General features: G+C 48.1%; 1 protein-coding gene across 2 annotated transcripts in view; it reads left to right on the top strand.

Annotated features, from left to right (window-relative positions):
- Positions 1-643: 643 nt before the first annotated feature.
- magi3a (membrane associated guanylate kinase, WW and PDZ domain containing 3a) overlaps positions 644-15,590 on the top strand; it is a 100,293-nt gene continuing 85,346 nt past the window's right edge. The window contains exon 1 of one of the 2 annotated variants that reach the window (XM_062392161.1): positions 644-1,874. In XM_062392161.1, coding sequence (XP_062248145.1) covers positions 1,568-1,874 — 307 coding nt within the window. In that variant the 5' untranslated portion in view covers positions 644-1,567. The remainder of the gene's footprint in view (positions 1,875-15,590) is intronic. The other variant, XM_062392160.1, reaches the window with a different exon arrangement.

Here is a 15,590-nt window from a genome sequence, read left to right as displayed (position 1 = left end):
AATAGCGACAGATAAATAAAATAAAGTTCTAAAATTGTATATTTGGGAACAAACATAAATCCTAGGACGACCTCTGTCTCTCGTGTTCCCACGTCAACATCGACCTCTGTTCTACATGTGACCACGTGTGGGATTCAACTTTATTTATTTAGACAGTAATAATAACAATGATAATACATTTTATTTATGAAGTTTACAAAGTGATTCCCAGACGTGACAATAGAAAATACAAGCACTGGAATTACAACTTTTGGAATAAAGTGTAAGTCTGTGATACAAACACACGGGGGCAGGATGATGCAAGGAATCGAGTCCCGCAGCAGCAGAGGGAGGAGAACTCCACAGTCACATGGAGTCTCCAGCAGCCTGTTGCACTAACGGTAAAAATAAAGTTTTAACAAACCAAACAGACTCAAAACTCAAACTTTCCCCAATTTACAACGAACACTTCCCACGGGGAAAACTCCGCCTTTCTAAAACACGCCGTGGTGGAAACGGAATCCAGCGCTTCCCAAATCCCCCAAAACCCCGCCTCTCCCTCGTCCTCATTGGTTCAATGCAAGGCTGCCAGGTCCCTCCCCCGGCCCCTGATTGGACAGAACACCCTGCAGTCAAGGAAGCAACACGGAAAAAGATCTTAAAAAAGTTATGGAGAGATGCCGGAGCGGATCTCGTCTGTTGCGGGTTGTTGTGTAGTTTCCAGCGGGACAAACGCTCCGCACGCCGGCTCCAGACACGCGGGACGCGCAGTGCGCAGCCGGGGAACCAGGAGCCGGGGAACCGCCGCCGCGAAGGGGTCAGAGCCGCGGCCGCTCCGGAGGCAGAGCGGGTTTGTTTCCCCGTTTCCAAGCGCTGCGAGTCGCTGATGTCACCGCGGAGGAGGAGAAGGAGGAGGAGGGCCGGGGAGGGGGAGGAGGAGGAAGAGGAGGACAGGTGCGCAGAGTAAAGTTACCTCTGGTCGGAGCAGCAGCAGGAGGAGGAGGAGCAGGAGGAGCAGGAGGAGGAGCGACACTCCACAACCACATCTGGGTTTATTTCTGAACATCAGCTGTTGGAAGTTTTCTGTGGTTTTTGTCAGGAACAGTTTGGAAGTGGGACCGATTCCCAGCGGATCCACTGGCTGCTCCACAACACGGAGGTCTGACGGAGGCTGCAGCAGCTGGTGGTGGTGGTGTTGTTGTTTGTGAGGACACACAAGACAACACAACACAACGGTGCTGAGGGACCGGAGCAGCACCGGAGGCTCCACTTTCCCCCTCGATGCGACACTGACGCAGCAGCTCTCTCATCCCCGCGGACAGGTGATGCTCGACGGGAGGACGCGTCTTCACCAGCGGGAGTCGAACCGTTAAATAAAAGAATAATACTAGTTGGTTTTTCTCCTGGATATGGATTTTAACACACGAGCCCGGCGCCAACTTCTCCGATCTGACATGGTGATTTCCCCGTGCGTCATTGCGCCCTAGGATCCAGAACGCGGGTCTCGAGCTGAAGGACGAACCGTTCTTTGGACTTGTCTTTTCGGGAGGAGGTTGTTGTTGGCGTGTGTCCCAGGAGCCAAGCGACCATGTCCAAGACGCTGAAGAAGAAGAAGCACTGGTCCGGCAAAGTGCAGGAGTGCACCGTGTCGTGGGGGGGATCCGGGGAGCTGGTCGCCGTGCTGGAGGTGCGGGGCGGCGCGGAGCTGGGAGAGTTCCCGCACCTCGGACACGTAGTGGCGGAGGCGCTGGTGTGTCACGCCGGGAGGTTCCCCTGCAGCGGGGACGTGCTGCTGGAGGTGAACGGGACCCCGGTGAGCGGACTCACCAACCGGGACACGCTGGCTGTCGTCCGCCACTTTCGGGAGCCGATCCGCCTGAAGACGGTGAAACCAGGTGAGTCCGGGGGACAGAGACCCTCCGAACGTCCACCGGCCACAGCTGCGAGTGTGGGGGTTTACAGTGAGTGTTACTGGGAGATGAAGGTGTTACTGGTTCCATGGATGAATGAGGGGAAACTTGGGGTTCAGTCCCTCAGGTGTGTGTGTGTGTGTGTGTGTGTGTGTGTGTGTGTGTGTGGTGTAGTACTCATGTTGTTTACACTGTCACACTATTTGAATTAATCCTCCTTATGTTGATGTCAACAAGGCCCCAAATCATTACGATTTAAAGAATTAGAATAAGTGCATGTGTCTGTGGCCCAGGTTTAACTTGTGTTATTTACACACTGACATTGTCACACTCAGGATTTGTCTTTCTACAAAAAGCAAATACACACAATTTAAATTGTTCAATTTTGGACATGTCTTGCGGTTCAGGTTCAGGTTTAGATTTAGATTAGGGTAAATGTCAGGGTTAGGCATGATGAGGTAATTATGGTTGAGGCTCCAGGAAATCAATGTAAGTCAATGTACCCAGTCACATTATGGAGATTTGTGTTCCTCATGGGGACGTGAAGCAAGTCCCCGCCATGTAAACCATGAAAGGTTAAGGGTGATGAATTGATTTAAGGTTAAACTATGGATTAGGCTTATGTTAAGGGGTTAATGTTAAGGGTTTGGCAAGTTGTAACCATGTTTAAGGTTTGAGTAAGTTTACAGAAGATCAATGTAAGTCAATATAACTTAAATCACTCAGACACCAGAGAGAGAGAGAGAGAGAGAGAGAGAGAGAGAGAGAGAGAGAGAGAGAGAGAGAGAGAGAGAGAGAGAGAGAGAGAGAGAGAGAGAGAGAGAGAGAGAGAGAGAGAGAGAGAGAGAGAGAGAGAGAGAGAGAGAGAGAGAGTGTGTGTGTGTGTAGTCATATTTATATTTAGAAGCATGTCCATTGGTCAGTCTTTTCATTTCCAGCTTCAGCAGGTCTCAACTGTCTCATCCTCCTCTTCATTCATTCATTCATTCATTCATGTGGAGACAGACATTTTCCCAATGCCGCGCTCACACTGTGATTCAGCACGCCGGCCCACGGTGCCCAGATGTGCGTGCACCGCAACATAACCCATGAATGGCTCGCAGCCCTTTGTCTGAACTCGGCCTGTAATCTTCTTTGCATGCACGATTATGTTTCCTGTCCGGCTCTGAGCGGGCGTATGCACTCACACAGTCCTCACATGCACATGCTCGTATAAAGTCCATGTAAGTCTGTGTTTGTATCAACTCTAGCTCGAAGCTTATTGATTGCATTTGCAATGTTTGTTATTGCCTGATTTCCGAGCTGTGCCAAAACAAACTACCAGTCATGCTGGGCACTGGGGATGTGTGTTTGTGTGTGTGTGTGTGTGTGTGGATGAATTTGATAGAGCCACTGCTGAGTGTGGCACTTTGTAGACACTTAGCAGGGATTTGTTAATGGCTGCCTTGCAGGGCTCAGACTGTGTCCATGTCCAAGCTTGCAGCATTGAGTCCAAGTCTAATTGAATCAATTAGACTCGTATCCTTAAATCCCCAGGAGGCTGTCCCCGGCCTGGCCACACACTCGGCCACCTCACAGCTTTGTGGTGGTGTCCCTGCTGTGAGGAAGATGACCTGTTGATCAGGATTTGAATGGAGGGGTGACATTTTATTCGTGGACATATTAAACACTGTGATTCGGGTTCTTTTGTCACGTGAGAGCAAAAAAAAAAAAAAAAACATTTTAGGAGATGTAATCGAGTCTTTGCTCCAGCTTGTTAAAGGTGCATTATGTGGGTTCTCTTGACTTTGTGTGATGTAATGTTGGTTCTACACCTTGACGTGTGCAGGCTGCTGCAAACCGTGGTCTCCTGTCAGGGCCTCGCTGTGTGTTTGTATCCTTGTCCCTGCTCTCATGATTAATTCATGCACCATCCATCATTGATGGCCGCACCGTGCCAAGATGAGGTGGCCGACGGGGGCGGATCGGATGTTAGCCGACCGCTGTGGATGTAGACTCGCGTTCGCCTGGATGGCTGAGCCTGGAGTGGGGATAAACGCTCCGTCTAGAGGTTACGGTTTCGCCGCCTGTTTTCCACAATAAGGGAAACATCCCATCATATCAGAGCATCCCCCCCGCTTCCCCCTTTTTTCCCCTCACTGCCTGATTTGTCTTAACTTTATCTTCCCCTGCAGATGTTTACGCCTTATCACCCAATCTCGCCATTATTCCCTATTCCCTACTGAACCCGTTCTATCACCAGTAAACTATTTATTATCCTTGAAGTATATTTTGCATAAAATTCCACCTGCAGCTTTTAAATCAAATAAATGTTTGCGTCTTCGTTGCACTCGAGACTTCTCGATTCTTCCCCTGAACAAGTCGTGACAAAAGCAACAGAAGATTGTCTTGAGTGCTCCTCTGGCTCCGGACCAGCCGTCGGCCTCAGTAAACAGCTCCCACCTTTGCGAGCAGGCAATCGGCAGGATAACCTTGAGGGTCCGATTGAGAGGCGTAGCGAGCGCAGGTATATTGCAGCTCAGAGGACTGGTGAGTGGGCAGCTCATTGATTAATGCTGCAAACAGACCAGGAGCCTGCTTGGTGTTTTGCCTCGTGGAGCTTAATGGACGGACTGTTTAGCTCCCAGGTCCCAGATCAGCCGTGATTCACAAATCAGCTCTGTAATGGAAAAAAGGGTTCTGAAAGAGATGATGAGGATAATACTGAGGTTTACATTTGACAGGGTTTACCCCAGAGATCACGTTAGTGCATGAATACATTTCTGCAGGCAAGGTCAATCTTTATTTTTAATACAAATGCTGAATAATGGCTGTAATCACTGAGGGAATCACAATGGATTCTACTGAAGGAATGAAGTGATAGAGGGTTTCATTGCGCCCTGTATTTTTTATTTTTCATTTAGGAAAGGGGAATTATGCACAACTCAAAGTACCTGGGTCATCTCACTGGGGGCTTTTATTCCGATATACAGACTAAATTATTAAGTTTTCCTGAATGCGCCTACATTCACACTATCTCTCAGGCCTTTGGTTATTTACATCACACTGCAAATTTCCCATAATCCCTTCTGACAACCAGCTGAGGGTCTGCTTGAACCTGTTGCGTTCGGCTGTGGTTTGAACCGAGCAGCTGAGGAAAACCAGAGTCGTTTTTTTAGGATACACATGTCTTGTCGGGTTTATTCAATGCAATTCAATTTTAATTGTAAAGCGCCAAATAATAACATGCATTATCTGGAGGCACTTTACATAATGAGGCAGAAACCTAACCGTTCCCACCGGGGCTGCAACTATCAAGCAATTTATGGATTACTTTCTCAATAAATAAATAAACAAATGTGTCTCTTGATTCCCAAATACATCATAAAGCCATATTCTAAAATTACTCTGACGTATGACAAAGAAAATTATTCATTCCTAACTCCAAGTGGTCATTTGTCAGCCTCTCCTCTCCAAACTGGGCTGTATCAGTTTCTCTGAGTCTCAGTGGCGGTGTCATACTGACGTTAATAGTTCATGCGTTTGCCATCAGCGGTTCAGCGGAGCGATAAGCTCGCAGGCCGCGTTAATGTGGTTCCCCCCCAACAGAGCAGTCAGGGCTTCGGTGACAGAGCCGCTCTAGAGAAGCTGTCAGGATCTCTCTGACTCTGCGGCTCCGTCTCCCCTCGGTTAATGTAACTCCTGCTCCCAGCATCGCTTTTGTAATCACATCATGCATCTACAGCGAAGCGCAGGGTTAGCTGTAACCTTAGCTTGGATACAGACTTTAAAAAAACAACATCAACAAAACGTTGCACCACTGCATTGTGTGTTGCACAATCATCTCATACTCCTCTCGAAGCTCTACATATGAAGGCCATTTGTATTCCGAGTGCAACTAGGGCATCACTAGAACCCTCCTCCTCCTCCTCCTCCTCCTCCTCCTTTGCACTCACGCTCTGCTGCATCCTCTCTTCACGTGAAGGTGTGTGTGCATCTTATAAGTATATGCGTCGACGTACACCTGACGTGACATCCACCCGTCACCCTCTCCCACTGGCTGCTCTTCTGGCTCATTCCCCAAACCCGTCACACTTCTCCGCCCTGCCAGCCTGTCAGCGTGAGGGACGACGGGCACGATGAAAGCCCCCAGACGGCAGCGGCTGCTCTGAATACCAAAACACAACTCCCCCCCCCCCTGCTCGTTTTCATCCCTCCGTCCCTCCCTGGAGCAGCCGTCTCCTTCTCCCTCTCCTCGTCCACTCCAAGTTCACACCTCGGCCTCCTTCTGTGTTGCCTCCTCCTTTTTGGTCCAGTGAAGAAGGACATGATGAGAGAGGACGGATGAAGACTCAGATCCCTGCGTCTCTTCTTCTGTTTTGGAACCAGCAGAGCTCCCAGATCTCTCCGCCCAGATGTTTGGTTTTCGTGACATGTGCCTCCTCGTTCATCCTTGTTAACACAGTCTGCGGAGCCGCACTGCGGTAATGAACAGGCCAGCCACAGAGATGCTGTTTTCACACGACGAGCCATGCCTCTTACTGGCAGGCACCATGACTTGGCAGGCATGTTCAGAAGCAGTGGAGATGAGTGTGTGCTGATTCACCGGCTTCTCTTTCTGCTCGCTGAGTGGTCCAGCTGCACCGTCAGCAGCTGCAGTGTCTCCAGGTTGCTGCTGGTGGAAACGGATGGTTTAATTTCGAAGTTCACACTCACACACACACAAACACACACACATTATCTGAGATTTCTGCCCTCTTCTCTTTAGCTTGACTCCTAATGGGTCTCTCTCCAGCAGCAAGCCGTCCCTGCAGCTGTTTATTCCTTCTGAGATACGATGAGGTCAGCTTCTAAACGGAGCAGATACAGAACCCAGACCAGAGCCTGGCACCTCCTCTGTCATGAGGAATGATGACCTCCATAAATAAAACTCGTTCTTTTTGTGTTTTGGCCCATTTTCACTGAAAAATACACATTTGTTTAAGCCAGATTTCCATCGTCTGCCTGTGAAAGCGTATCTCAAGAACTCCTCATCTCATTGGCTTGGTACATGGCGTGTGTGTTTTTAAGGGACAAAGGAAGTGCAGTGTCCAGTTTGGTGTGATGTCAACATGTGACACAACTCTGAATAAACAGACCACAGAGTTCACGACAATGTTCACAAGTGATTCAGTGCACTGAGTTGAGCTTAACCGAACCTGGGTGAACTTCAGGGTTATGCACACTGAGTCCAGCAGCAGGTCTTCACATGCTGCGGCTCGATTACCTCAGGTCACTTTTACAGTTTCAGAAAGAGAAGCTGCAACCAGCATCTCCACAAACAGCCTCTTCCTACAGGCAGGTTTGGAACAGACACTGCACTAACGTACCTAAAAAGTTCTTGCTGCAAAAGGACATGTGCATGAAGTTAAGTTGGAGTAGTCGCTCTGGCAGTTGTCATCTTAAACGTGTGTGTGTGTGTGTGAGAATGTAAAACAGTGACCCGCTCAGCGACAGTAAAAGTTGTTTTGTTAACTCTTACCTGGGTTCTTTCCCTCTTCTTGTCATCCATTAACATTCTGGCTGCCTTGCTGCACTGATACTGATACTGACCTCCTGATAAGGGAACGTTTGTGCCCCCAGCCTGACAAACAGGGCGAGGGGGGGGGGGTAAAGCCGGACTGGACTCTGCTGCTATCAGGCAACAAGTGGCTGTAAAGATGACGTGCTCTTTAGTAGAAAGGCTCCACCAGCTGAGGACCGTGTGGACGGACGGGACCACAGGTTGATTGACTTTGAATTCTGTGCCTTTCTGTTACTGCGAGGGAAGTGGAGATAGAGTGATGGAAATGAATCAATACACAGGTGCACATGTGGATAGAGGGATAGAGGCGGATAGATTATCTGAAAGTTGATTGAACCGAGCTCCCTCCAGATGCCCACTCCCTGCACTCTGCGGAGAGCCTATTTGGGGACTTTGTTTCTGGATGGGTCGGTGTGAAGCTTCCCTGTGGTGCTGCTGCAGAGGCTCTAAGAGGAGCAGAGAGGAGAGAGGCAGCTGGCACATCGCTGTCTTGGAATCTTCCCACAGAAGGATTCTCTCTTGAAGGATGAACTCAAACGGCAAAGAGAAATGGGGAAGAAAGAGGGAAAGGAGCAGAGGGAGGAATCGGGGATGTAGGAATAGGACAAAGATGAGAAGGAGCGGTAATAGTCTTGGGGCTGTTGTTACCATTAATCACAATAATGGCATCGATTGTCTGTTGTGTGTGTCTGAAGCGATGCTGCCGACTGTTCATCAAGCCAGCGCTGCCGATCTCAGAGTTACCGCACATGCAGTCGGCATTTCCAATGGAGTCCGTGTGAGCTGACTGCATATGTGCGTGCAAGCATGTGTGGTAATGAGGAATTAAGGCCCATCTGAATTGGTTTTCCCTTCTGCCATTCGAGGCCAAACACAATCACAGAGAGAGAGAGAGAGAGAGAGAGAGAGTTTCCTTCTCGACACTTTAAGAAGCTTCCAGAGAATCTTCCCGGTAATTTAGTCCTTCTGACTCTTTCTCTTTTCTCTGGCAGTGAAGATGTTTTGACTCCCTCGGATCCGGTCTCGTGCAGATCTGAGGGGTTTGTTTTGTGGGTGTGGCGATAAGACAAAGACAAATTGCCCGTCTGTGGAGTGTGTTCATACGTCTGATCCTCCAGTCGGGATCATCCTTCACACTCTGGGTGGTAAATCAGTGGAGAAGACTCCATCCCAGAGGTCAGTCTCCTGGTTGGTTGGCTGTGTGGTGCTTGACACTTGGCCGCGTTCCAGCGCTGATGAGCCTTCGTCGATACTCGTTCTGCCAGCGCGGCCCACTCAGCTGTTTAGTCGAGGTACTCCACCTCAAAGAATCGATTTCAGCCCACTCTCCTGGTGCCCGTGACATCATCTCATATCAAACGGATATGAAGACCACCACCCTCCTAACACACCCTCACAATAACCAGCTACTCAGCCAGCTGCCGCTGTGGCCCCATCTGCTCCCAGAGCTGCCGCAGTGCTGCCAGAACTCCACATGAGAACAGTGAGGGGCGGAGAGCCTTTCATGTTCAACCAGTGAAGCTTCCTCATTCCCTTTTTCATATCTTTTCTTGTCCTGGGTCTAATGGTTTTAACCCATTAAGATCTAAGGTGCCGAATGAAACCCCCTCTAAAACTGAAGTATTGTTTGAAAACAACTCCCTGAAACCTGAGGGATTCGTCCTGATGTGGGAAGCAGCCATTTTCTCCCTATGTCACCAATGCATCATGTGTCCACCCTCCGTCCTCTGTGCTGAGAGGTCCTGCTCTGTGGAGACGACCATCCCTGAGTGTCCTCATTAGAATTCATGGACGTTGGGAGCTTGCTTTGCTCCTGAGCTTCCCTAACAGGTTATCGATCGGGTCCAATCTCACCCCTGTTAAGTCAGCTGACACTTCCAGAGCCGCCGCATGTGCCCCAGGGCCTGATGTGTGGGAGGAGTGTAGGACACCGGGAGCATGTCCTGCTTACCGGGGAATTTGACTTGCTTTTATTCATGATGTTATGTGTCTGCACGTGGGGGGGGGGGGGGCGCTCACGGTGACCGCTGATTGGATTTGTTGTGACAGGCCCTTCTCAGTATTCAGCTCGTGAAGACGTCTTTTTTTTCGTTCTTATTTCTGCTAATAAGCTGATCCCACGTTACTGTCCGTGAAAGGCGAGGAGGACTTGAACTTCCTGCACTCGTGAGTGTGTGTTTGGTTATCAGGTGTGTTTTACATGTCCAAACACACACACACACACACACACACACACAGACTGACACATTTGCCATGGCCGCTTGCAGCTGCCGACCTGTCGCCGACTCTCTGAGGTCTTCGAGCAAATTGACTCAAGAGATCACATGCACAATGCTCAGTGTGTAGAGTGAGCAGCAGGAAGCGTCGCTCTACCGATGCAGCTGCTGAAGTCACTGGAGCCCGTCGCACAACAGCCCAGGCAGATTGTTTGTATATCTTCAGACACGATGAGCTGCTGCAGATACAGTCAGCCCTTTGTCCGGTGCTCATTAAACCGAGAGGTTTGCAGAGTGTGGAGCATCCTCACCTGTTTCTCGGGTTGTGAAAAGATCATGTTGTGTTAACTTAGGGCATCACCTATGCAACCCTCGTGCACCGTGGCAGTCGAAGGAGCTCTGTACGTTTGTGTTTCCTCTCCTCACGATCATCTTCAGGCAGTTTGTTGTTACCTCTGTCGAGTAGGTTGTGTTTTCACCCCTGTGCCTTTGATGGTCAGTAGGATGATGCAAAAAACTACAGAGCAGATTTCGGTCAAACTTGGTGGAAGAATGGGAGATGACTTTTGACTCAGATCTGGACAAACAGGCGAATTCAGGAGTTTAGTTTTCTCTTTGTTTATCACCAACCTACCTCCCAGGGATTAATTAATGGATCTTGATTGACACCTTTATTCACACGAGTCCAAATAAATCTAATTAAAAATCCAGCAGGTTTAAATGTTGCTGGGATTCTACTGGGTTCCATTTGGCAAATCTATTTCTCATGTATGATACAACGGAAGTAACAACATCTGTTTTGGTATCTCTTGGTAAAGTGAAGTCATACGGGTTGCATTACAGGAAGTTTTTGAAAGCAAAACAAAAAGCTAATTTGATCTAGAGTTGGTAATATTTATATTGATAATGAATTAGTTATATGAATATTAAACTTGGTGCAGTTACTTCAGTTTGTGCCTCAGTGCTTTTTGAACAGTTTTCAGAAACAAAACTGATTTGATAATTTTCACTGTCTCATCTCTAGATTCAGCTGCTTCAGCTTCAGGGAGAACAATGACTGAAGTTTTACAATCCAATCACTGGACAACGTTTTACTCCATAATAACAGTTGTATGAGATAATGAGTTGAATCCGGTTTCCTGATTGGAAACGTTCCCAGATCCCTCTTTGACAAACAGCCTCCTTGTTGATGCACACGTCCCGCGGGAGGTCCCTCCTCACTGTTTCTCTGGGAATGGGGATCATTTGTGGAATGCAGTTATTTCGGTTTTGTTGAGCACAGTGTGAACGGCTCTGAAGTTCCTCCAGTGTATTGTTACCAACAGGTGCTTGTTCTGGCACAAGTTTCACATTGTCTCCGTGTGGCCTCTCCCGGTGAAACCTTCAAACCAGCAGTTGCTTCTGTCCTCAGGTCCTTTGGTCGTTAACTCGTCTCTGTTCATCAAAAGACGCAACAAAAGAATACGCTTCACTTCTTCACAGTTAGCATCGCACAAAGGGAGGATGAATATCATCACAACATCAAATGTGTTGTTAGAAAATGTCTTTTTAATCCGAGGGTCTTTAATCTTTATTCTCAAAGACGTCTGTTTCGTCCCTCAGGTGCAGCCGTCCTTGGTCCAGACACGTGTGTTTGTGTGTGTTTGTGTGTGTTTGGGTGTGTGTGTGTGTGTGTGTGTGTGTGTGTACCCTGCCTTTCTTTAATACGATGCATCACAACCTCATCAAGCAATCATTCAAGGCCCATCCTTTGTATTCCAGTCATTCATCGTGTCTCTGGCACATGTCCTGTAAATGAAGAGTGGTTTCAAGGTGGCGCGGCAGTGAGGCCTCTTAACTTATTACGATTCCAGCCGAGCCATCGCACTGACAGTCAGTCTGGGGAGGTTGTAGTCACAGGGACTGGAAGATTCAGTCAGTGAACTGGAATGTGGTCCCACTGGTTGTTTTAAAGTAGATGCACAACCTGTTTCCTCCTCAAGAATGAGGAGTGTTGAAACCCTTTGGAATGTTCTGCTGCTAAAAGGCCTTTTTAAAATGGAATCTCCAATGTCTTCACTCCACAGATTAATTATTAAACTTATGAACCTCGGTCCTTTTGGAGATCTGATAACTTAACCAAACCCACTTTGGCCGAGGAAAAGATAAAAAAACTTGAGTCAGAGATTTAGCAAATCTTAACTTGAAAGCTCTCAAATTTGTTTTTGGAGATGGAGGTTGCACTGAGCTGGTTTCGGGGGGGGGGGGGGGGGGGGGGGAATCAGACTTCCTCTTAAATTGGTCCATGGCTTAGCGGGGCAGTGATGGGGGGGCACTGCTGCTGTCTGTGTGCCCAGGCTGCCTCAGAGCCCCCGTGTCTCCTGATGAGCTGGCAGTGTAGCTCACACCGATTCAACACCTCCGCTGACGGGCGGCTGAGAAGCAAACACACATGCAGGCCCAGGCATCACACGCACATATGCACACACACACACACACGTTTGCACACGTGATGAATACAGTTCAGATTCTTCTTGACAGCCACCCAGCCGCTCACTGACCTGCCTGACCCCTCACAGCAGTTTAGCACGAGACGGCTCCAGACTGGACATATGGGGGTGAGAAGAAATAGATCCTCTTGTCATGAAACACGCACACCGACTTGTTTTCTGAGTACACAATGTGCAGTGTCACGTGGGATGAGTGTTTCATGCCCATATAAGGGACTGTTGCTCGTTCTGCAAATATAACTTAGTGGTGTCTGGGAAATGAAGTTAGTTTGGATGCAGCACTGGGATGAAACCACAGATTCTTTAATCAGTGGTTTCATGGTCTCTAGTAGCGACAGGTTGTAGGTTTTGTTGTGCTTTTTTGTGTTTTGTTGTGTGGGATACTAAAACTGTACTTGTGTTGAACCTTCCAAAACTCAGATACAAGGTTCTTTACAGGAAAAACTGAAACACAGGGAAGTAAGAAAAACAGATTTTACAGATGAGAATATAAAATGAAGCATTTGGGAAATTATAAGAATAGTAATTAAGATCGGGTTTAGGATTATAATAAAAAAAACGTTGTAAAGCAAAAGTTCCCTTATCTTGAGAAATTCACATTTCTAAAATGATGTCTTGAAGAGGGATTTAAAAGAGGATGAGGAGTTTTGGTAATTATCACATTATGACATAATGGGATTCAATGATTCTGTTTTCCACATTCGAGTCTAATGATCTTTCAGTTTTCCAGTGGATCTATTGACTCGATAAGTTTTCTCACTGAGTTACAACCAACATCGGCTTAGTTGGTTCATCACACTGTTCACTGATTGAATTCCAAATGCCAGAAAAAGAAAATTAACCAAAGGAGAAAAACACTCAAATTTATGCCGATATTAAACTCTGGAGCATCATTTTCACCAGTGGATCTTTGTCTCTGTGAGTCGAAGGCTGAGGCGGCTTCTCAGCGATGCATCCGATGACTGACTCACTTCTGCTGTGAGTCACACATCCACTGAACAGCAGCGTGTGGATGAGAGGGATTCCTTCGTGATCACGAGTCCACGCTGACTAACAGGAATCTTACCTCACCGACACTGTCACGTGTGGTGGTGGTGGTGGCGGTGGATCATTCAGTGTGTTACCGCAACCACAAAAAAAAATACACACACACAGGCACATGAGAGTTAAAGGACAACACAATTATTTGTTTATGTTTTGGCCCATTAACCACATTGACAACTGCTCTTAAAGAGTCATTTCTTCATTTCACATCGGTATTAAGAACAGACCTCACAGACTTGAGTGTTGTGAAAGGTACGATTTGTGCTGCTTTCATTGATTTTGTGTAATTTGAAGTCAGGCACTCGTCTCACTGTGTTGCAGCAGCGTAAAGAAAGTGAAGCAATTAGCGATGGTGTGCGTTCTGAAAAGGGGATGATGTCAACTTGTTTGTCTCTTGCATCAAATAGGTTGAAAAGAATGAAATACAAAGCAATGGTTGCCTGAGAGCAGGAAAGGCTTTTAATTCCTCAAATTAAAAGGTTCAATGTAAAATTCGTGACTTGTTAAAAGCAATGATCTAAAACAAGGTAAATCATCAGTGTGGGCCTTAAATGGGAAATGCAAATGTGAGTTATAACAGTTGGAGCCTCGTGCTACATCCACATTACTATGTTTAACGCAGACACGCAGGCTAATGGCTAATTGCGTCTTTTCACAGTTTTCATCAAGGCTCCAGGCGTCATGTGATTTATACGTTTTCACGTGTGCTGGTTTGAACGGGGACTAAAACACACAAGAGGCCAAAACTCTGTGTGGACGGAGATCGTTTAAGTTTAAAACCGAACTCATAACGATGCCTCTGTCCTTGCAGGTCCTCGATACCTTTGATTCCTCGCCCTGCTCCTCTGATCTCACCGTGCTCTTTGTTTTCAGGCGTCTTGTTTGTTTACCCGGATTTATTGTTTTTATCTCCACGCCACAGCGAGCGCCGCCGCTACAGTATGCAAATAAATGACCAGCTTTGCCAAACCCCGGCGCGATCCCGGGTTTGCTTGAGTAAGTGATGACCTGGAGTCATCACGCCGGCTGGGGGAGGCGTGCGGACGAGGCGGGTTGTTAAAGGGCTGAGTCCGTGCTTTACAGATCTGTGTTGACTCGGCTGTTTTGACTCCTGCTGAGCTGATGGATGAAGCCTCACTGATATTAACATATACACAGAGGTTCATAGAGACACACATGCACCCTGATGTTTCCATAAAGCCGGATTTTTCTCAACTAATGATCCTGCTCGCTGCCCGAGTCGTTTCTATTATTGGTCCCGTTCATCCATCATTGGCTGCTTGGTGATGCAGGGGGGGGGGGAGCACAAGTGCCCCCCCCCCCCCCCCGCTCCTCCCTCCTCTCAGCCCTCCGTCAAAACCACCTCCACCCTCCCTTCCTCCTCGTCTTTCTCTTTTTATCTCCTCCGTCCTTCTGTTTTCCTCACGCTCATCTGCGGATGGTTTTATGTGAGAGATGGGATAGAGCAGAGCAGGCTTTATTCTCTTCCTCTGCGTGGGCTTTACTACTTTCCTCAAAGCAAAGAGAGGTTGTGGATTGGAAGCGGGAACAATGGCCCCTAATGGAGTGCATGTAAACATCATCAGAAGATGTCATGTGCACTGAACCTGCAGTGGTTCCTCAAGTGCTGCTTTTGATGTGGAATCAAGCAAAGACTCGTGTTTGGACGAGAGGACGCTCACCGACAACCGAGTTAAGAGGATTGTTTGGTTGACAGGGAGCAGGAGCAGGAAGCATCACTTTACCTCCTCAGTTTCATCCAGAGCCCATCAGCGGCCGGCCTTTGTCTCCAGAGGGAGCCGAGCCTATGAGCCGTGCACGCACAAAACCCGCCACACTTGTTTGTTGGTTTCAGGGGAAGTTTCTAGGCAGCATTGTATTTCCAAGCGGAGCCTGTTTTTCCAGGTTGAAGGACGGGGGAATGTTTGTCATCGTGTTTGGAATCTCTCTTTGCCGCGCAAGCAGATTGACAGTGGCGATAACAGCCCGTTGAGATCCTGTTGTTTTCTGACACCCGGCCGCCTGGAGAGCGTACACCGGCTGTTGCTGCTCTCGACAGGCAGCGTGGCTAATGACAGTATCGAGGATGAAAGCACCACGTTGCCCAACTACCGACCAGTATCAGTTCCGCTGCTGTCATCTGATCCCTGGGGAGGAGGAGCATGTGCTGTATTCTCTTCCACCCCTTTAAAAGATTTAAAGAGAAAAACTGGCGGCGCAGGTTTGAAATGACACAAACATCCGCTGGAACACCTCTCACCTGACACCAGGTGAACTGAATCTGGCAGATTGCATTGAGACGGTTTAAAGGGCCGAGCTCGAGACAAAGTCGGGAGCTGCAGAGCACGACGTGTACTTTGTGCAAATTTGTGTTTAAAGAACACAGGAGCAGGAGGAAGACAGTGCAGTG

The sequence above is a fragment of the Platichthys flesus genome, chromosome 7 (assembly GCF_949316205.1).
Source record: "Platichthys flesus chromosome 7, fPlaFle2.1, whole genome shotgun sequence".
In the NCBI taxonomy this organism is placed as follows: Eukaryota; Metazoa; Chordata; class Actinopteri; order Pleuronectiformes; family Pleuronectidae; genus Platichthys; species Platichthys flesus.
This window is presented reverse-complemented; position numbering and strand designations above follow the sequence as displayed.